This window comes from Myotis davidii, unplaced genomic scaffold (assembly GCF_000327345.1).
Source record: "Myotis davidii unplaced genomic scaffold, ASM32734v1 scaffold323, whole genome shotgun sequence".
Taxonomy (NCBI): domain Eukaryota; kingdom Metazoa; phylum Chordata; class Mammalia; order Chiroptera; family Vespertilionidae; genus Myotis; species Myotis davidii.
The window spans coordinates 5,207,267-5,230,206 of NW_006295491.1; the positions used below are offsets into that span (position 1 = coordinate 5,207,267).

Genomic DNA, 22,940 nt, shown 5'->3' on the forward strand with positions numbered 1-22,940 from the left:
CCTCCTCCTCATCAGCGCTAAGGATGTCCGACTGCTGCTTAGGCCTGCTCCCCGATGGCAAGTGGACATCTCCGAAGGGCTCCCGGGCTGCCAGAGGGATGTCTGGCTGCCAGCTTAGGCCCTATTCCCCAGGGAGCGGGCCTAAGCCAGCAGGTGGACAACCCCGAGGGGTCCCAGACTGCGAGAAGGCACAGCTGAGGTACCTTCCCCTCCCCCCCTGAGTGCACAAATTTTTGTGCACCGGGCCTCTAGTATATATATAAATGTCTAAGTGACCAAACAACCAGTCGACCAGTCACTATGATGCACACTGACCATCAGGGGGCAGATGTGCAATGCAGGATCTGCCCTGTGGTGGTCAGTGCATTCCCACAGTGGGAGTGCAGCTCAGCTTACCAATGGGCACCAGCTGCCAGGCTCACAGCTGGTAAGTGCAGCTACAGTGGCGCGAGCCTCTCCTGACTCCGCGACAACACTACTGAGTGGCGGTGGCAGGCACAGCGGGCTGGGGTTAGCTGAGGATCAGGCCTAAACCAGCAGTCTGACATCCTCCAAGGGGTCCCGAATTGCAAGAGGGCACAGGCCAGGCTGAGGGACCCCACCGGTGCATGAATCCATGCACTGGGCCTCTAGTTCTAAATAAAATATTAGCAACTCAAATTCACAAAGATAAATAAAAGGATAATACATCATGAGCTTATAACAAAAATTTAACTGCCTTAGTATTAAAACAAAATCAATGCAACTAACCATTCTAGAAAACTATAAAAGAAAAACTCTATGATCATCTCAATAGGCAATTCAGGGAAGAAAAAGATAATTGTTCCCACAAAAGGTACTGGAACAACTGGACATCCATATTCAAAAGTGAACTTGGATCCACACCCCATATCATCACAAAAATTAACTCAAAATAGACCACAGATCTAAGTATCAAACCTAAAACTATAAAACTTCTAGAAGAAAATAGAAAACCTTTGTCACTTTGAATTAGGCAGATTTCCTTGATACATCCCATAAACAGAAAAATTGATAAATTGTACTTCATTAAGATTAAAAACCATTTAAAAGATGCTCTTAGAAGAATAAAGACAAGCGATAGGCTGGAGAAGACATTTAAAAAGCACGTTATGTGAGAAAGGATTTATATCCAAAATATATAAACAATGACCAAAACACAATAAGAGGAAAAATAACCCAGTTTTTTTAATTGTGTGAAAGACACAGACACCCAAGAATACATATAAAAAGCAAAAAAGCACATAAAAATGTCTAATACCATTAGTCATTATGGAAGCATCAATTGAAAAGCACGATGCAATGCCACCACATCCTTGGTAGAACGGCTAAAATCCAGAAGACTGACCATATCAATAGCTGGCAAGGGTGTAGAGAAAATGAGACTCTTCCATGTTATTGGTAGAAATGTAAACAAGCACAACCACTTTGGGAAAAAGTTTGTCAGGTTACCAAGAAGTTAAAGGCACACCGACCATACAACTTAAATGTTACAGACAATCCAATTTGCCCATGAGAAATGAAAACCTATGCTTCCTTAAACATTTCTATTGTTTTCAGTAGCTTCATTTTTAATAGCCAAAAGCTGCAACCCTAATATCCATCAACAGGTGAACAGATTAAAAAAAACTGTGGGATACCCATATAATAGAACACAAATTACCAACAAAAGGGAATGAACTATGCTACAACATAATTCACATAAGTGGATCTCTGCTGAGTGAAAGAAGATTTGAAGGAAACAGATAGGATTGTATGACGATATTCCATTTATGTGAAATTATAGCAAATACAACATTTTTTATATAGTGACAGAAAGCAGACCAAGGTTGCTTCCTGGAATGAAGGAATGAAGAAAGCGAAATGAGAGCAAGCGGTTTCAAAGGGGCATGAGGAAACTGGGGGGTGATGAGAGGGTCCCTATTTTTATTATGGTGATGACTTCACAGATACATACACGTCAAACTTATCCAAATTTACTCTATAAATATGTGGTTTATTGTATGCCAATGATACTTTAATAAAACTGTTTACAAACAAAATAGATGCAAACATGCATTTATAGGTTATGTTCCCTACATACAATTTATGATGGTGCAGCAGACACACACACACCCACACACACACACACACACACACAAACACACACACAGACACACACACACACACACAGAGGCACGCGCGCACTGACAACTGTAGACTTTGAAACTGAACTACTGAGGGAAACTGTTCTCTTATTTCCTTCCCTTCACCCCCTACACCAGCGGTCGCCAACCTTTCGGACCTCACGGACTACCAGTGGTCTGCGGACCAACTGGCTAGCAACCGCTGCCCTACACTATCATTTAAAGAAGAAAAATAAAATCAATTACACCACAGCCTAGATAAAGGGAGAGAAGTAAATTTATTGGGGTTTTTGTTTCAAAATGAGGACAAGCAAGATGAAGCAAAGAAGGAAAACCATTACTGGGCAAAGAGTGAAAGTTAAAGGGTGCTGAAAAGAAAAGTGGGAAAAATGAGAACACTTAGAAAAACCATCAAGGGAATTTCATTTTCAATAAAAATGAATTTGTATCTGAACAGCTTCTACAAGCTTCTTACATCATAGCCATATGTCTGCTAGGCAATGAAGCATAAAAAGTAAGCATTAGAGATCAATGTTACTTTCTCAACTTCCATCTCCCCCCTGCCCCCCGCCACCATCCCTCACTCCCTCTTTCTCTCTCTAAAAAGCCTCAGGTGAGGATTTTTAAAAGCAAACATTAAATACTGTTAATACAAATGACAAGTTCCCCATACAAAATATATTATCCTGAGCCACAGCACCCCTCAATTTTCCAACCCAATGTGTTTCTGAGCTACATCTCTGCCACCCATTGCAATCTGTCTGGGACTATAAATCATAATATTGACCAATGCTGGCAAATTCTTCCCCTCAAGTCCCATTCCAATTTGCAGGCTTTAAAAGTTTCCTCTAGGTGAAATCATTTTACTAAAAACATCACAAAACAGCTCATTGGTCCCCTCACATGGGAAACTGTTGTAATGAACACACTGCTGAAAGTCAAAATCAATCGGAGGGCGGGTATTCAGCCCTCTAAGTACTAAAGTTAAAGAAAAGTTCCCTCAAGTCAGTAGAAGAAAGAGGGAGACTCCAAATGCATGTCCACTGTACATCTCTCTTTTTTTTTTGTCCAGTCCCTGGGAGGTGATTTTGCTTCGTGTGTTAGTTTGCCATTTGGGGGTTTGGTTAGTTTTCCTTCCACAACCTCCAACCTCCCATCCCCTAAGGTGCAGGGTTACTTGCAGCAAAATTCAAGGGCAATCGTGAGAAAAGCTGTCTGCAGCTCTGTGCCATGCGCTTGTGCCAGCTGCGATTCCAGTCCAGGCAGGCTGGCTCTAGCGCCCACGCTCTCGACCATCACAATGTATTTATTACTCCTTGTGCTGAAAGAAAAGCATTTGCTTAGGCCACAACTGGGTAGTCAAAATGAGATACATTTGGCACATCACCAGAAAAAGTGTCAAATCCGAATGACTACACTTTCAGTTGCTAAACATAACACAGGGGAAAAGATCGGCAATCTTTCAAAGCTTCCGAGACACCTGCCAGTTCATGTTCATCACTTCATCACGTTCACGCAGAAGGTGGGTATTGTTAGGAGGGAAGTTGTAGGACACCTACAGCGTCTCATAATGTTCTTCTGTAAGTGATGTTTGCTTCAAAGTGGGATTTGACAGGATGCAGCAACGTGATGAGAGAAAAAGGCAGAGAACGCAACACAAGACCAGGGCCATAAGGAACAAGCTACAGTGTGTGTCAAGAACCATTAAACTAATTCCTCACACAAGGGGTTAAAAAAAGAACTATGTGGAGCAGCGGGAAAACATGCCATTCACTACAAAATAACTGGATTTTTGTTTTTAGTTATCCCACCAATAACTGAATCACCTTGGTCAACCCCTTACCTATACCAGGCATGAGTTTGCCAAATAGTCAAATGAGTTTAAAGCTTCCCCCTGGAGTGGCAGCTCCCTTTGCTAGTCAGTAACATGCAATTCCTTCTATGCTCATATCCCTCTCCCCTTCTTTCAGTCATGCACCGAACACAGGCTCTCTCAACCTCAGCACTATTGGCATGTTGGCCATCTGGGGGAAAGAATGGGCTGTCTCCTGCACTGTAGGATGTTTAGCAGCCCATCTCTGGCCTCCACTCATCAATGCCAGTAGCACGCCCCCTTCTCCTGCAATGGTGACAACCAGGAATGTCTCCAGATATTGCCAAATATCCCCTTTGGGGGGAGGAGGGAGGCAAAATCATCCCCAGCTGAGACCCACTGCTCTCATATTTGAATGACAGGTACAGCTCTAGATGCTGGGAATTCTGCAATGAGCATGAAACATAAGACGTCTGTCTTCAGGAAGCTACACTCTAATCCCAGGGTGGCTAACAAGATTCATTTTTACTGTAATCCTCATCTACACCTGTCAAGCAACATTAATGGCAAATTAGACATAGGCAGGTAGATTTAACTTGTGTCCTTCTATAGACTAGGGATAATAGTAATGTACTTCATCGTTGAAGAAAAAAAGTTTAAAGTGACTAAAAACATCTGGCTTAAATAAAATACTCGAAAATATGTAATACACACCGGAACCTATTGATATATTTTAAATTCATTAAAAAGTAGAACAGCCAGACAACACAGGACACCTGATGCAAAAAAAAACAAAAACAAATAGAAAGAATATAGCACCACTATGATGCATTCTTGCAATATGTAAATGTTCTTGCAATAAATAACCTTAACCTGAATCTAATGAAGTCTATAGATTTAACTAATAGTTTACAGGAAATATGACAGCTAGGGAAACATGGTAAATGACACCATAAGGACACGAAATACAACCATAACTAAAAAACAGAAAACTTTTAAAAAATGACCCAGGTTCACCAAAAAAAAAAAAAAGCTGAGGGGTAGGGGGAGGGTGCTGAGGGAAGAGAATGTGCAGATTAAAAGCAACTTACTAGGTGTAGCAGTTAATAATGTGGATTTTTTTCAATAGGTGGAGTTACACATATGTTGATATATATACGATTTGATATGTATGCTCTTTTGTTGTATTGACAACAAGCTTCAAAACTTCACACGTCAAATTTTCTGAAGGTGTTAACATCATAGACATATGATGATAACACCTTAAAAATGGTGTAACAGCTTAAAAATGTTGAATTTCGTGCCCCCCCAAAAAAAGTATTTGCAGGAAGTTTTAATTAATTATTTGAAGAAAAGTGCTACTGAAAGTTATCGTATACTTTGGGAAGCTTATGGTGAACATCTCAAGATACTGTGAACGCTGGTTTAAACGCTTTAAAAGTGATGATTTTGATGTGACAGACATTCGGAAAGAAGACAATGCTCTGCATTTGGTGGGATCAGGAAGGTGTGGTGTAGTATGAGCTTCTAAAACCAGGTGAAACCATTAATACTGGTCGCTACCAACAACAAATAATCAATTTGAACCCACTTTGACTGTGAAACCATCAGAATGTGCCAGAAGACACAGCAAAGTAATTTTGCTTCATGATGAGACACCATCACACACTTCAAAACCAGTTAAAGACACGTTAAAAGATCTTGCCTGGGAAGTATTAACCCACTCGCCATATTCACCAGACCTTGCTCCTTCAGATTACCACTTGTTACGATCGATGGCACATGCACTTTCTGAGCAGCACTTCAAAACGTATGAAGTAGATAATTGGGTCTCTGAATGGTTTGCCTCAAAACAAGGAAAGTTCTATTGGGATGGTATCCACAAATTACCTGAAAGATGGGGTAAATGTGTAGCTAGCAATGGACACTACTTTGAATAAAGCACTTTTGATGTTTCTTTTGAAATTACCGTATTTTCTTTGATTACAAAATCTGCCATTATTAACCAGTACACCTAGTAAAACACATCAACCAGGTTCTGGTCAAGCAGCTCAGTTGATTAGAGTGTCATCCGCACACACCAAGGCTATGGATATGGTCGGATACATACAAGAATCAACCAATGAATGCATAAATGAATGAAACAACAAATTGATATTTCAATGTTCTCTCTCTGTCTCCCCCTTTCCTTTCTCTCTAAAAAAATCAATAAAAAAAAAAACCTCACATATCAACCAAGTAAAATGTCTTGGCACTGTTTAAATCCTGTAGTTATTAAAACAAATATAAAAAGACTTTTTGAAAAAAATTAGTGAAAATGGAACAAAGACTAAGTACTTGATGATATTAATTTTGTTAGATATAATAATTATATCCCTCTTATCTTTTCTATATCATCTTTTTTAAAGTATATTTTTATTGATTTCAGAGAGGAAGGGAGTGGGGAGAGAGAGACAGAAATATCAATGATGAGAGAGAATCATTGATCTGCTGCCTCTGCACACCCGCTACTGGGGATCGAGCCAGCAACCCAGGTATGTGCCCTTAACCAGAATTGAACCTGGGACCCTTCAGTCCGCAGGCCGACACTCTATCCACTGAGCCAAACCAGCTAGGAAATGGTCTTTTTTTTTTAAAGTCCTTATCTTTTTTGACATATATGTTCAAGTATTTATGGGTGCAACAACATGATGTTTGACAAAATCTTTAAAGTATTAACCAAAAAAGTGGCAGGTAGGAAGGCTGATGAAATATGAAAGCAGCATGTGGGTACCTGAAGAAGGCAAGATAATGGGGCCATGAGGATCCATTACACTAATCTCTCTGCTTTTATATATTTGAAATTTTTTAAATATGTAAATTTTATATAAATATGAAATATGTAATAATAAGTTGAGTCTAATGTGCTCATTGGAATGCCAACAATATTTACCTGAAAAAACAAGCCTAGGTGTTGGACAGAAGAACTAACCCCGCGGGAGCTATCCTGTTTGCCAAAGAAAAACCAATGTCCTCAATAGGACCATAGCTAAGCACTGCTGCCAGGATTTTTTAGAATTATATTTTTATTGATTTCAGAGAGGAAGGGAGAAGGAGAGAGAAATATCAATGATGAGAAAAGACCATCAATCCACTGCCTGCTGCAAACCTCCTACTGGGGATCGAGCCCACAGCCCAGGCATGACCTGGACTCGAACCTCAATCTCCTGGTTCATGCACCGAAGCTCAACCACTGAGCCACACCAGCGGGGGAGCTGCCAGGACTTTTTTCCCATTGGCTTAGTCACTTCTTTTTGTACTTCTAAGGTATTTACTTTTTTATCTAACCTTAAGCTTTTTAATCATCAAATTCCTCTACTTCTTAGAGAAAGTTTAATGACTCACGGAGATGATGAACCTTTTTCTAATTCTAATCCTAAATATTTTCTATAATAAATGGAAAATTGAAGTTTATCTTAAAACCTCAATAAGTAAATTTCTTTTCAAATAGCTCTGCACTTGTTTTATCATTTCAGCCTTTAAGATCAAATGGTTTAAATTTAAGCTTTAAAAAAATCATTTTAGCCAGAAAAAAAAAATTCAGTGAATGTAATAGTGTTCTTCCTCTATTGTTTCATAGCATTTACATCCTAAAACTCACATTTACAATAGACATCTATTTCTACACCTCAGTCTGCTCCTCCAATTCTCTTCTGTTGCAATTTACCTACCTGATGTTCCCCTACTTAACTCACTTTCTGGGACATTACTGGCTACCTCATACATGTTCTCCTTTTAATAAGGTTTAACTTGACTATTAAGATGCAGAGTCGGCATCTGCTGGGTTGGATGTCCACATCCCCCCTGCTCCCTCCTGATACTCGGAGGAGCTTACCTCAAATACTGCTTCAGGGCACTCGTTATTGTCTTCACTTCCCAATCACTGGAATTCTCCAGGTCCAACTCATTGCAGGTTTTTACATCTAGTGAGCAAGCAAAAAAGAAAAAATAATTAAAACTTTGAACATTCAAAGGCCCTCGAGACTGGCTCACAAAGCTTTCATTTATAAGTGGCCAAACCACAAATAATTAATTCTGTGGTTTCCTATAAAAACATTATATACCATTTCTTATAATACTGTAAGCCATAACCTAGCGTTAGACATTTCTAACACTTCAGAAAATCTGTCGTGGAGATCAAAATAAGAGGATCGGGATTGGGCCGAGAGTAGGAAAGAACAGGACATAGTATAGCATTTCAACAGTGACCACTGAAAAGCATGGATAGCTATTGTTATTATTATGATCAATATTATTAACATTATTCAAGCTGGGACTCGGTAGCCATGGCTTAGAGAATGGGGCATTTGCAGTATCGGTATACTTTTGGTTGCTCAGGTGGCACTATAGCTGTCACACTGCGTTAGGACAGGAAACAGGCAGTGTTGTTAATGGCAGGATGACTATTAGAATAGCGAAGTCAGTGGGATGAAAGGATGAGTTTGGTCCTACGTGTCTAAGATTTGTACTCATCATATCATATTTCTGAAAATACATGATCAGTTCAAAATAGAAATATGATGACACACAGACTTAAACCATCATTTATGGGTACTCTTTCACATTAATATTAGAATTGATACACTCATCCAGGAAATATTTATTGGAACCCCCTGTGTGACATTTCTGATGTTCATTCTAAAATTAAACTAGTTTTCTTTGTCCTACAAATGTGTTAATGATGTGTTCTACCAAATGGCCTTTCAAATAGCTAATATACTCAAAAAAGACATGAGACTTTTTAAAAAAAGAAAGAAGAGGAGAAAGGAAAGAGGGAGAAAAAGAGAAAAGGAGGGAGGAAAGAAGGGAGGGAAGGAGGGAAGGGAGAAGGGAGGCAGTGGATTCTGAAAAGGAGAAAGTCAGTCCTGGATGGTGGGAAGGCCAGCCCTCTGAGCTGGGTGGCATCTCTGATCCTGGTAAGGCCGGGCTACCATGGCTCATGTGGCATGGCCACAGGGCAGAGTGCAGCACTGGGATCACAAACCCGGGCGCAATCTCTGTGGAAACCCCACTGCACACACATCAGTTCCAAACCCATCTGAACTTGAGGCCCTCACCTGCAGAAAGGGGGTCAGGCAAAAGCTCTCAGAGAGCATCACAGCAAATCAGGGATGTATATGGATTTCCACAAGTTATTAAATGACTAGGTAATTACCATCACTGAATCACTGCAAGTATCAGCAGTCAGTGGCGGTACCGGCCTCCGAGGGAGGGAGGAGCAGATGGGTTATAATGAATGATCTCAAACAATCACTATAAGCACGTCTGCCTTTCTGCACTCCCCTCACGCAAAGGAGAAAAGAGGAGATTCGTGGAGGGGACTTTCTTTCTCCCTCACTCCAGAATGAGGAGTTTCAACTAAGACAAAAACAAATAAAAAACTCGTCCTTTCTTTTCCTCCCTTACATTGCACTTGTCTATACAGGGGAGGAGAGAGAGGGTAGTATCGTGTCAGTATTTCCTCTTTAAAAGCACAAAAAAGACAAAGCTGTCAAAATGGGACCACCACATGTCATCCATGCCTCTTAAAAAGTTTTAGGCTTGGGTATGAAGAAGGATGGATGACAACTCAATGTAATTCTCGAACTTTTTGAAAATCAAGTAAAACAGGAAGTGATGGTTATTTCACAGCCATAACAGCCTACATATGAAGTCAATTACTCAAAAGTCTGGAGACTTTTTAAAGCGCTTCAGCAGTTCTTGATTACAGCAACTGACAGCGACATGCAATAAACTACAACAATGGCAACTGACACTGATTACATTTTGATCAGTTCCTACCATTCAGGACTCATTTGTTACTGAGCTTGTCAGACAAGCCACAGGTACATTCGAGAAATCAAATTAGGCACCCTGATTAAAGGTGCAATCCTTTATAACTGGGGCTAAATCTGTTCTAAAGGCTTTGCCAACCAATTACTTCAGTAACTGAATATTCTCTCTCTCATTACATCAATTATTTAAATCTCATTTTAACATACAAGTCAGATAACATATTCAATCAACTTGCTCCCAGAAAATCACCATTTTTAAATCCTTCTGAAGGAAAGGCTTCTAAATGAAATCTTTTATTTTCAGCTTTCTACCAAATTATCATTCTATAATTTGAGAATCATATTTTTTTCAATGAGAAAAAAAAAAGCCGTCCTTTGAATTCATGGAATAAAACGTAGCTGCCACCTCAGGAGCTAATAACTACATTGTGTCTTTGGTACTGATCCTCCCTTAAATGTTACTGTTTTCAAACAACTCAATCATCATAGCAGTTTTTTTTACAATCAGTGGATGCACTGGGACGAGATAAATGTGTTAATAACTTATTTGGGATTCAAACTTAAAATGCGTTGGACTGTTACATGAGAATATATGTCCTATTGTAAATAAGGTAAACATTTTGCTTCCTTTCTGACCAAGGGAACCACCTGGCGGATTACTTAAAAATTTAAATTAACAATCACAGATCCAAACAGTTGGCTTTTTATTTGGATTATGTTTCATAATTTTATAACTAACCAGTGGTCATTTTTTTTGAAACAGGAAATTTCCAGCCCAACCTAAATGTAAGTGTTGGCACTCACTGGGGTCTCATTTGAAAGTACTTAAGAAGCATAGTGGTTGAGTGAATTCTGAAAATGAATTTTTTTTCAGCTATTAGTTTACTTTTTCACCAATCTATGTGGAAAAGGTTGTTCTACAATGTAAAGAAGCTAATTTTTTAAGTAAAACACTTCTAAATTAGTTTTACTTGTTTTCTATGGTTCTCTGTCTAAATTTAAAAGCATTCAATCTTTCTTTGCAAATTATATTTATGTAGAAATAACCACCACATTCACCAGCACACACAAGCTACTATCACCTTTTCTCACAAGTTTCCCCCTGCTCTGGTATTTTCATTCCAAGTGGGGAAAAAGGCAGAACATGTGAAATTCTAACTTCTCAGTTCTAAACTACCCATAACTATTGTAATTAATCTGTTATATTCTCACCCCACTTACTAAAAAAATGACTCGCCCAAAGACACCTCATCTGATACTTCTCCCTGCCTTTCCCAACTGCTCTCTCTAAAAATCAAACCAACAAAAAACCCAAAACTTTTTTTGAGACCAAGTGCGCCCTCTCTTGGAGCCAAAGGGAAGGGAAGGAAAATCATATGTGAAGGGAAGGAAGGCAAATTGTTCACCTGAACATTTTCTCTTGGGAACTTAAGAATTTGTGTCCAGGGAAAACTAGGGGGCTGCTGGGAATCCACCAGACCACTACCCCCTATGCCCAGGCCTGGAAGGGTACTACTGACTTTCCATTGTCAACTGCCATTAGTATTTCACATTGGCAGTCAGACAGGAGAGAAGGGGTGGAGAGAAGGGGGAGGGGAGGGAGGAGGGCAGGAGGAGAGGAGGAGGAGAAGAAAGAATAATAGAAAGATTTTTGTCTCTTTTAATCTTAAATATGAAGGGTGGAAACATATGGAAAATGGGAACAAGTGAAGAAAACTTGCAAGATTTGAGTAGGCATCCTTTCTTTCAAAATCATCCAAACTTTTACATGTGAGTATTAAGGAATACTCAAAATATTTTAAACAGTACAAAAAAATGTATGTAAAAATGGCAATAATAGAAAAATAATACCAAAGTAAGAATTCCTTTCCAAGAACTAGAAAACCAAGTAAATCAAAGTTCTTCTTAAAAGGTATAAGATGACTTGGAACTTTTTCTCAGATACTTAAAAATTATATAATTTTTCATTTGTACAAAGAAAAATGCATTACAAACAAAAGGTGCTTTGAAAAATTCAAATTTGAAATAAACATTACCTGGAGGAATAGTAATATTAAACACTAAGTGCACAGTACTACAAATGAGCAAACTTATCAGAATTAATTATCTAGAGAGGGAGGAAACATTGATTGGTTCAAAAGTGCAAAAGTAAACATCTGGCAGACTCAGCCAATTTTTTTTCACTAAGATATATAATCTTAAAATAATGTATAGAGATGGGGAAGTTGGAGAGAAAGAATGTCTATGAAATAGTTCTATACACGCTATTCAGAAACTCTAAAATCCTTTTTTTTTGGAAGAAGTATAAATTATTTGAATTTGAACACTTGCTGAATTAGAATGAAAGTAAAGACATATCTTAAAGAAACTGTAAATTTATTAGGAAAGTGGGTAAATCTATTTTGTTAAGAGCTTAAGTTTGAGTTGGTGAGAAAGTAATAATAAAATAATATTAATGCTAATAAAAACCCAAAATTTGTGATTGACAATCTTAAACTTATACCAGGAATTATTTATAGATTAAATAAAATAATTTACTTTATAGCCCCTTTAAATGAATTAATACTTAATACAAAACGAACAAGCCAGCATCTTTCCCTCACATCAATGTTCTAACTTCCTCTGTTTGCAGAATACCACTGAAAACAGTCTTTCCTTTGCCAGCAACATAAATGAAGCTGTCACACTTGGGTCCTGGACTTCTCTGTTCTGAGTCTCACGGAAAGCAAAAACAGTTTTCCAGGTCATGAGATTTTGAGGGCTTCGATTATTTTTAAAACACCTTGCAAGTTAAGGACTGTCAATGAGACATTTCCCAGGAGCAGAGGAAAGAAACTACCCTTGGAGTTCAAGAATACAAATCACGTGGGATTTTGTGAGACTAAAAACAAATATACAAATTTGGGGGCAATTTAACACTTCGGGGTGGCCACAGAGGCACCCTGTTGGAACTGACCCTGAATATGAACAGGAGATAATAAAAATAGTGGCAGGATCCTTAAGACCAACTGACTGCCACAGTGTGTGCCTGTCAGCCAAAACCCCCCCTTCTGAGAGCAACAGCCTTCCAGTTCTAATCATCATAACACCATCTTGGAAATGAGAAAAGTGTTTCTAATTTTAAAATGAACTAAAAGCAGATGCTATAGTCCCATTAAACTCTTCCAGCTGCTACTGAACCACTGGCAACCTGAGCCTATTTAATTTGGAGACCGCTAATGGCAAAAGGGAAAATCTGACTGCCAAAACGGCAACCCAAGTTAAACCAGAGAGGCAGAAAATAAAGCAGCTCATTGGACTGGATGTATTCTAATGAGGTCTCCAACTGATGATGGGAAACTTCTACCTGTGGTTAATAGCTTAAAAAAAAAATAAAAGGTTGTTGCTTATTAAATCCTTAATTCCAATACAGCCAAACAAGCAATCCTATCTGTGACATCTCAATTGATGGTTTTATTCATCCTGGTTTCTGTTTCCTAAAAATGAGTCTTTGCTACAGTGCTTTAAGATGCAGACAGGTTTTAAATGCATCGATGGTACGCCTGAGGGCACTGTGAATGTTAAGGTGAGATATCACATTAATTAATATTTAGCAAGGTCCTAATGACACGCAGGCCCTCGAGCTTGATGAGCTAGCGTCACTCCTCCAGAGGCAGTCTGCTCTGGGGTGAGAGGAGAAGCGGGCATCTTACAGGTGGCACTGCACTGGCAGCCGTGTGCAATGGAAAAGCGCTTTGTCATCCCAAAAATGTCTGGGGTGATGAAATGCATTCACTTTCTGGCTTCCTTTGGTCTGCGATGCCAAAGAACACTGTGTTATCAGCACAGACGGGGCATGCATGGTTCTGGAGGAGAGCCTGTGCAAACTACAAACAAGTCCCTGTGAATACGAACGAACCCCGGAGAACCAGACTCTTGCTGTCAAATGACAGTTTGGGAAGCTCCATAAAAATCAGCGCCTCCCCGTGGTCTTGTCCAATCACATGGACTGTCAGGGCTCTCGACAGCCAATTTAGAAGCCACACAGAGGCCTGGCTGCTACTTTCCTGTGTGATGTGGAAACTTAATGCTTTTCTTTTCTTGCATTTTTTAATAAGTCAAGGGGAAATGGGTAATCTGTGCTGATGCAAACACTAACCTACCTCTCAGAGACAACTGGGAGAAAACTAAGCTAGGCAGCAGAAGAGAATGGATTCGCAAGTATGCTGGACGTGACTATGAAACATTAATTCGTGACATCAATGAACATAAACAAATCATGCATGGAAAATGATTAGAAAAGAGGCATACCCATTAACATACTGAGAAGTCTCTGGACCTTTGAACTCACCCCCACAACTCTGTACAATCCTTGGTCATTTATACCTATTGGAAGAGACAAAACATTAACAAAATACGAGACTGTCATGTTTTAAAATCTGTCAACAAACAGTTGCTTTCAGAAATCTTTGCTAACTCACATTAACAGCATTCCTGTTGAGTATAAAAATAACATTTGACAAAAGCAAGTGTTTACTAACTTGTTTAGCAGCTTGGTATTCATAAGTTATGGTTGGAAAATCATGTCATAAACAATGTTCCATGTGGACAAAATGTAATGAATTCATGTCAATGAAATTAGTTAAGCAGTATTCATGTATACCAATATAGTGTAAAATACACAACTTTAATGTTTATTATGTGTACTTATTCTTGACATTTTCTTCTTTAAAACTTCAGCCTTTTATAAGTAATATGGTGCTTCCACGGCCACTGTGGCTCATTTAGTTGAGAGTCGTCCTGTGCACAAGATGGCTGGCCCCATCCAGGTCGGGCCCAGGCCCAGAGTTTCAGGCTCGAACCCCAGTAGGGAGCGAGAAGGAGGCAGCCAATTGATGTTTCTCTCTCATTGATGTTTCTATCTTTCTCTCTTCCTTCCTCTCTCTCTAAAATCAATTTAAAAAAACTTTTAAATATATCCTATCTAATAAAAAGAGTAATATGCAAATTAACCATCACTTGGCAATAAAGATGGCAGCTCCTTCAGTCAATAAGGAGGGAATATGCAAATTGACACGACAAAGATGGCAGCACTGGCTGCAGCCATGGAGAGCGGGTGGGAGGCGAAGGCTTGGCTTCCTTGGTCGTCCTAGCCGGCTCATGGCCGCCGCCCAGACAAAGCCATAGTGGCAGAGCGGAGGCAGAGGCGGTTAAGGGCGATCAGGCCAGGAGGGGAGGGCAGTTGGGGGTGAGCGGGCCAGCAGTGGGAGAAGTTGGGGGTGAGCAGGCCAACAGGGAGGGACAGTTGGGGGTGAGCAGGCCAGTGGAGGGGGGAGAGGAGGCAGGTGAGTGGTTAGGAGCCAGCAGTCCCAGATTGTGAGAGGGATGTCTGACTGCCTGTGGGATCGGGCCTAAACTGGCAGTCAGATATCCCCTGAGGGTTCACAGATTGGAGAGGGTGCAGGCCGGATTGAGGGACACCCCCGCCCCTGCACAAATTTCATGCACTGGGCACAGTAAAAAAATAAAAATAATAAAGTGTCGATTAATACTCAGCAAAAAATCAGTTTGAATGATTCTTGAAGACCATAGATATGCATTCAAAACTGTGGCAGAGCTGTTTTTGTTGTTCAGAGCTGTTAAATGCACCGTCTGATGAGAAACTCTGAAATTTTAAATAAGCATCACTCAAACTCTACATCAAAACAAACCAAATTGCTGCATTTTCTCTCTGTAGAGACCTACAAGCAAAGTATCGCTGAGTACAGCAGGCATGAAAGAAAAGCAAGAAAAGTTACTGTCAAACATTAAGTATGTTGAACACATGACCTTGTTTTGATACCGATTTGAATAAACCAATTTTAAAAGGACTTTTGGAGGCAATCAGGAAACTGTGAGTAGCATTGAGGTCATGTCAAAAATAGTTTATATATTTTAAGTTAGATACTGAAAGGAGTAACCTGTGTTAGATTCACTTTAAGACGGGGAAAGGGATGAAGCAATTGCAGCAAAATCCTGGTAATCACCAAGTCTGAGCGACAACAAAAATGGGAATTCATTGCACCACTTTCTGTACTCTTTTTATGCTTAAAAACTTTCATCAGAACATGTGACTTATTGATTTCTCCAAAGAGTTGTAGATTTCTGCCTGTGTGTTTACCTTCTGCACTATGCATGTTGAACACAACGGGCTAACGGGCTAACGGGCTGACGAGGAGATGACGCCTCTAATCTCCAAAGTTTTCAAAACAAAGAAAAAACACCAAACAGGCCATGAAATTTGTCCATGGGAGTGTACTTTTTTTCTTTTTGTTTTTCCTTCATTAAGGTATTACATCTGTGTCCTTATCCCCCCATTGCCCACCACCACTCCCGCTCATGCCCTCACCGCCCCGCCCCATTTTCTGTGTCCATTGGTTAGGCTTATATGCATGCATACAAGTCCTTTGGTTGATCTGTCCCCCTTCCCCCACCCTCCCCCACCTTCCCTCTGAGGTTTGACGGTCTGATCGATGCTTCTCTGTCTCTGGATCTGTTTTCGTTCATCAGTTTATGTTGTTCATTATATATGTACAACAGTTTTCTAATCCACTCATCTGCTGATGGGCACTTAGGCTGTTTCCAAATCTTAGCTATTGTAAATTGTGCTGCTATAAACATAGGAGTGCATATATCCTTTCTGATTGGTGTTTCTGATTTCTCGGGATATATTCCTAGGAGTGGGATCACTGGGTCAAATGGAACTTCCATTTTTAGTTTTATGAGGAAACCCCATACAGTTCTCCACAGTGGCTGCACCAGTGTGCATTCCAACCAGCAGTGCACGAGGGTTCCTTTTTCTCTGCAACCTTGCCAGCACTTATCATTTATTCATTTCTTGATGATAGCCATTCTGACAGGTGTGAGACGGTACCTTATTGTCCTTTTGATTTGCATCTCTCAGATGATTAGTGACTTTGAGCATGTTTTCATATGTCTCTTGGCCTTCCTTATGTTCTTTCGAAAGGTGTCTATTTAGGTTTGTTGTCCAATTTTTGATTGGGTTGTTTATCTTCCTTTTGTCAAGTTGTATGAGTTGGCTGCCTCCTGCACGTCCCTACTGGGGATCGAGCCTGCAATCTGGGCATGTGCCCTTGACTGGAATCGAACCCAGGACCCTTCAGTCCGCAGGCCGACACTCTATCCACTGAGCCAAACCAGCTAGGGCCATACTTGCTTTTTGTCTCCCTGCCTGGGGTGATGAAAAATAAATACTAGACAGAGTCTAAAGAACTGGAATCAAATCATAGCTCAGTCACTCCTAAGCTGAGAGCTTGGGCAAGATGTGAAAGCTCCCAGCCTGGATGCTGCCTCTGAGATCACAGACAATAGCCTACACCTCGTGTTGTGATGGGAGGGAAAAGAGGTGATGCCCACACATGTTCTCTCAATTACTCAACAGAGCCAAGAACTGGAGAGCAAAGGCCACCCCTTCTGTCTAGACAAGTCTATTCAGAACGCTAAAGAGCCTAAGTAGCAGAGACGCACCTTCCTCATGGGGAATGCTCACCGACTACAAGGGAGGAGGAAAATGCAGGTCAGTTCTGCAAGGAATTGGAATAAAGAAGGAAAGAAATTTGTCAGCTCAGAGTGTGAGCCTGCTGAGCTTCATTCCTTCCTCCTCCTGGAGTCCAAAAGGCCATGGCAGTTTAAAATACCAGAGGATTCCCACCTCCCCTCCACCCAATACCACTCTATTTGAGAGACCTAAAACAGTCTGACCTCATTGCCAGAAGCCAAAAGAGCAAGCCATATTCTACAGTCAAATAAACGTGCCTGAAATACATGGAGAAATTAAATAAAAATGTTACTTCAGCAATAACAATCACTTTGTACTGGCAATTACTATCAGATAATTGATCAAGTTCAAATTCATCATCCTGCGAGAAGTAGAGTTAATTGCTAATGCGTAATAAAAAGGTGCAAGGGGTAATTAATGCTACTCAGCACAGCTTTTATTTTTTAATGAAATTTAAATAAACTTTGTACAAAAGCAGCTAGGAAGTAGCATGTAAAACACATACTCTCAAGTTATGTAAGATTTTCTGTTGCATTGTTCTTAGGTGCTATGGACTATGGAAACTGGAGCATGCTTTATATCTACAAACACATCACACAAAAGATATTAATAAAGACTTTAAAGAATACAAACCACTCAATATGCCAAGTCATGTCAGTGGGTTTAGCCTGTTTTCTCCAGCTTCTCTCAAATTTCCCTCTTTCAGCCAAAGGGATCACTATTTGTAATCACCAAGTATTAGGATTTTGAAATTTTCTTTGATTTCCACCCTATCACTTTCCAAATTCAATAGGTCAGTGTCGGCATTTTCTTCAAACTCAGAGTAATCTCTGTTTCTTGACAGTTTTAAATGTGATACACACACATTTTTTTAAGGCACCCTTACAGGAAACACATACACCCATAATCCATTCGGAACATAATCTCTGTTTTTTTAACTTTTTATTTTCCAAACCTCTGATTATCTAAGTTCTCTTCCATCCCCATTTAAAAGTAAGCCATCAATACAGTCTAAACTCCTCAAATGAACAAGTATGTAAGGCATAAACACCGATTATGGCCAAAACCGGTTTGGCTCAGTGGATAGAGCGTCGGCCTGCGGACTGAAGGGTCCCAGGTTCGATTCCGGTCAAGGGCATGTATCTTGGTTGCGGGCACATCCCCAGTGGGGAGTGTGCGGGAGGCAGCTGGTCGATGTTTCTCTCTCATCGATGTTTCTAGCTCTCTATCTCTCTCCTTTCCTCTCTGTAAAAACTCAATAAAATATATTTTTTTTAAAAAAACAAAAAACACCGATTATGGCCCCCACCTCACCTACCCACATGTACTGTGTGGAGTATTCGCTTTAATCAGAGCAGAGACCACTGACTGGCCCACAATAACCAAATGCATTCCCTCCTCCACATCCACATTCAAGTGGAAGTCTCCTCCCTTCTCCTCATAAATTACTCATCTGTCAAATATTATTTATAAAATATGTGGCAGGTGCGAGTCTAGCTGCCAAGGATTCAACAGTGAGCAAAAATAAAGTTCTATCCAGACCTTCAAAACCAGATAAAATACCATCTTTCTGACACCATAGTGATATTCCCTTATTCTGAGAGTGGCTCATAATTAATCCTTTTAACACTTAATTACATTTTAAAACTAACCAACAATCTCTTATGCACAATTCACAAAATCAAAAAATCTGAATGCCTGACCTGACATCAGGTTGAGTTTTTATTTTCCCCACTCAGTGTGAATATTTGTATTTCACCATGTTAAAAGTAATTTCCGCCCGGCCGGTATGGATCAGTGGTAAGCCTCAACCTATGAACCATGAGATCACGGTTTGGTTACCACTTAAGGCCCATGCCTGAGTTGAGGGCTGGATCCTCAGTAGGGGGTGTGCGGGAGGCAGTCAACTCGTGGTTCTCTCTTATCATTGAGGCTTCTATCTCTCTTCCCCTCTCCCTTCCTCTCTTTGAAATCAATAAAAACATTTATTTTAAAGTTATTCCACACCAAACCTATCTGGAGATGATAGACTGTACAGTATATGTCCCTTATTACCTTTTTAAATTTAAAAGAAAATCTAAATTCTGAAATACATCCAACTTCAGAATTTTCAGATTACAAACTGAAGGCCTATGTTCTGCTACGTTCTCTCCCTGAATGCACAGATATTTTACCTGAAAAGATACGAGGTCAACCTTGTTTTTGTTACTGTTGTTTTTAGTAGCTTTCATGGGGCCCTGCATAAAATAGTTGAGTGCAGAATAGACTAAAGCTAGGCTGATTTGACTTGAAATTAATGTAGAACTACTGATATAGATTGGACTTGGGCCAAAACAGACATTATAGTTAGGAAATGAAAAGTTAAAGTTAAGATATCCAAATTATTAAAACTTTTTCAGAATATCAAGGCCCACTGATTTGCTATCATTACTACAACACTTTCTAACTTTTCACAAAAATTGTAATCTGCTCAACATGTTTACAGGCCCAAATATTTTTTTCCCTTCTGATAACTAAGATCAGTTCTGATCAGCAGGCAAGAAAAGGGAAGCGCTCTCCATTATAGTGAGGGGCGGGTGATGACAGCTGTCCCTGGGCAAAGTGAATAAGGTGAAATCAACTGTGTCTGACTTCCCACCACCTGCCTCCTCCAATCTCACACAGCGCTGTCACCGGACACCGCCCAGATCTTCCTGGAGGAGAGGGTTAGAAACGGGAATGAGTCAGGTTTCATCTCCATCTCTGCCCAACTACCTCCCTCTCAGAACCCAAATGACTGGAGCAGCATGAGTCGATTCCGTACCAGAAAACACCTGTGTGGACCTACAGACCTGCCAGGGGTCCCCAGAGGCCCTTGTGGGTGGGCTGGAGAAGCACAAAAGCAAGTAAGATAATCTGAAACAATAAGATGATCTGAAACAATAAACGAATTAGGGGCAAAAAGAAAAGTTAACAGGGTTGACAAATTCGGTTCAATAACAGAGGTGGAGGCAAAGTCTGGCAAGTACATGTGGTAAGAAGGAAACAAAGTGGCAATTCCAAGAAGCAGAAGCGAGAAGACAGGTCATTAAAACACACACACAGAGAGAGAGAGAGAGAAATGGAGAACACAAAATGAAAACCGGAAATAAATGAGAAGATAACAGGCTAAAAATTATATAACACTTAATTTCCTGTTAACTTCTTAGGAATTACTGAGTGCTGACTGTATTTCAGGCACTGAGGTGGAATAAAGTGAAAAATGGGGTAAAATTAAAAAGAAATATAAAGTGAAAAGAGAAAGCAACTTGGAACCAACTGAGCCACGAAGTCTTTCCTTTCCTTTTAAGCTTCAGAAATAGATTCTGTACCTGACAGCTCAGTATTCTTAATGCCTTGCACAGTCCTCAGCACGTAGTGTAGACTTACAAATGGACTGAATAAATTAGTGAATAAACTGAATAAATGAATAATAAGGTGATGACTGATTAGCAAAGAAATAAGGAAAGAAAATTAAGAGATACAGAAAAGGTTATTTGTAACTATAAAATACAGATATAACAATATGAACGGGTAAGGCTCAAAGTGGAACATAAACACTTGCTATGGTAACAGGCACACAATTATTTTTTAAAGTTTTGCAGGTGTGTGATTTTACAGAAATAAATGATCAATTTCTATGGGTCTGTAAACTAACAGATTCAGCTCTCATTTAGTAATAAGAAGAGTGTTTGTCATAGAATGGGGTAATTGATCAATATTTGGGGAGGGGATAAATCGTGTTTGCACTGGTGCATGTTGACAACAGGGGTGAAAGGTCATTAATGTTCCTTCTTGTATTCACAGGATTTACATCAAAAGTCTGCCGCATGGGAGTTCCCTCAAAAAATTAAATATGGATCTGCCATTGACCCAGTGATCTCACTTCTGGAAATATATCCTAAGAAACTCGAAGCACCAATCAGAAAGAATGTATGCACCCCTATGTTCATAGCAGCACAATTTACAATAGCTAAGATCTGGAAACAGCCCCAAGTGCCCATCAGTAGATAAGTGGGTAAAAAAGCTGTGGTACATTTACACCATGGAATACTATGCACAAGTAAAAAAGAAGTATCTCTTACCCTTTGAGACAGCATGGAGGGACCAGGAGAGTAGCATGCCAAGTGAAATAAGTCAGTCGAGAGAAAGACAAGTATCACATGACCACACTCATATGTGGAATCTAAGTAACAAAATAAAATAATGAAAAGAGTGGATCCAGAGACATGAAAGCATGGAACAGAGTGAGGAAATCTCAGAGGGAAGGAAGGGGAGGTGGGTAAATGGGAGGTAATCAACCAAAGACCGTGTATGCATTTGTGCTACTTTCAACAATAAACAATTTTTTAAAGAAGTCTGCCATATGTTATTACTAATGGGGCACATGTGCATATTTATACATGTGTATGTATAAATACAAATACAGGTTACATATCGCCCCAGCACTGCAAAGACAAATTCTCCTACGGGCTATGGAATGAACAAATATGATTAATATTTATATATGCATAAAATTGTATCTCTGTAATGTGTTTTAGAATTATATATTTATATAGTTATAAATAAAAACCAATCTTGAAAGATTTTTGAAAATAAAAGAAAAAATGCACTATAGGTAAAATGTTCAGGAAAAATTTGTGAGAAAATACCAAACACAAAGGTGAAGAATGATAAGCTATAAAAGTGATTAAAAGGAAGCAATGATGAGACTCGTGAATATTGTTTCAGGTCACAGGTGAATTACAAAAAATTTCCCAATGTGTTCCTCACAAGGTATATAACCAATCCTCAACAGGCACTACTTTTGAGTCCAATAAGCACTTCCCAGGCTACCCACTGTGCTGAGTGACATAAAAATAAACAGGTTCATAGGCAGACATCCTTCCAAGATACTGGGCAATTCATACCATTTTAAAGTTCTGCAAAAATGTGTGTTCATATTAAATTATTTTTAAATATAAGCATGCAGACCCCAAAATGATTCCCCTAATCCAGTGATGGCAAACCTTTTGAGCTTGGCATGTCAGCATTTTGAAAAACCCTAACTTAACTCTGGTGCCATCTCACATATAGAAATTTTTTGATATTTGCAACCATAGTAAAACAAAGATTTATATTTTTTATATTTATTTTATATATTTAAATGCCATTTAACAAAGAAAAATCAACCAAAAAAATGAGTTCGTGTGTCACCTCTGACATGTGTGTCATAGATTCGCCATCACTGCCCTATTCCATGAAAGGGACATACCATTCAGCATGATACATTTAAGGTGTTGTATTATAGAATGAGGATTCTAAACTTTGGAAGAAGAATGCACTGTTTTCAACACGTACAATGCACTCAGTACTGTACGAAGCAAGGTAGATGATTTCTAAACACTGGGAATGTTAGAAGATTATAGCTGTACAAAGATGAAAAGCCCAAAATGAGATAACATTTTAAACCATGTAGATAGATTATATATATCCTGGAGGCACAAATTTATTGAGTTTGTAAGATATAAATTATTACAGGTTAAGGTTACTGATAGCCTGGAAACTTCCCACTTGACCACCTCCCAACTGTATGACCTGGTAAGTTACTCAGTCTCCCTGTGTCTCCGCCTCTT

General features: G+C 39.5%; 1 protein-coding gene across 1 annotated transcript in view; it reads right to left on the reverse strand.

Moving 5' to 3' along the window:
* ARHGAP10 (Rho GTPase activating protein 10) overlaps window positions 1-22,940 on the reverse strand; it is a 253,405-nt gene that overhangs the window by 80,617 nt on the left and 149,848 nt on the right. The window contains exons 13-14 of the mRNA XM_006770153.2: window positions 14,061-14,135; window positions 7,832-7,919 (exon numbers count right to left, since the gene is read on the reverse strand). Coding sequence (XP_006770216.1) covers window positions 7,832-7,919; window positions 14,061-14,135 — 163 coding nt within the window. The remainder of the gene's footprint in view (window positions 1-7,831; window positions 7,920-14,060; window positions 14,136-22,940) is intronic.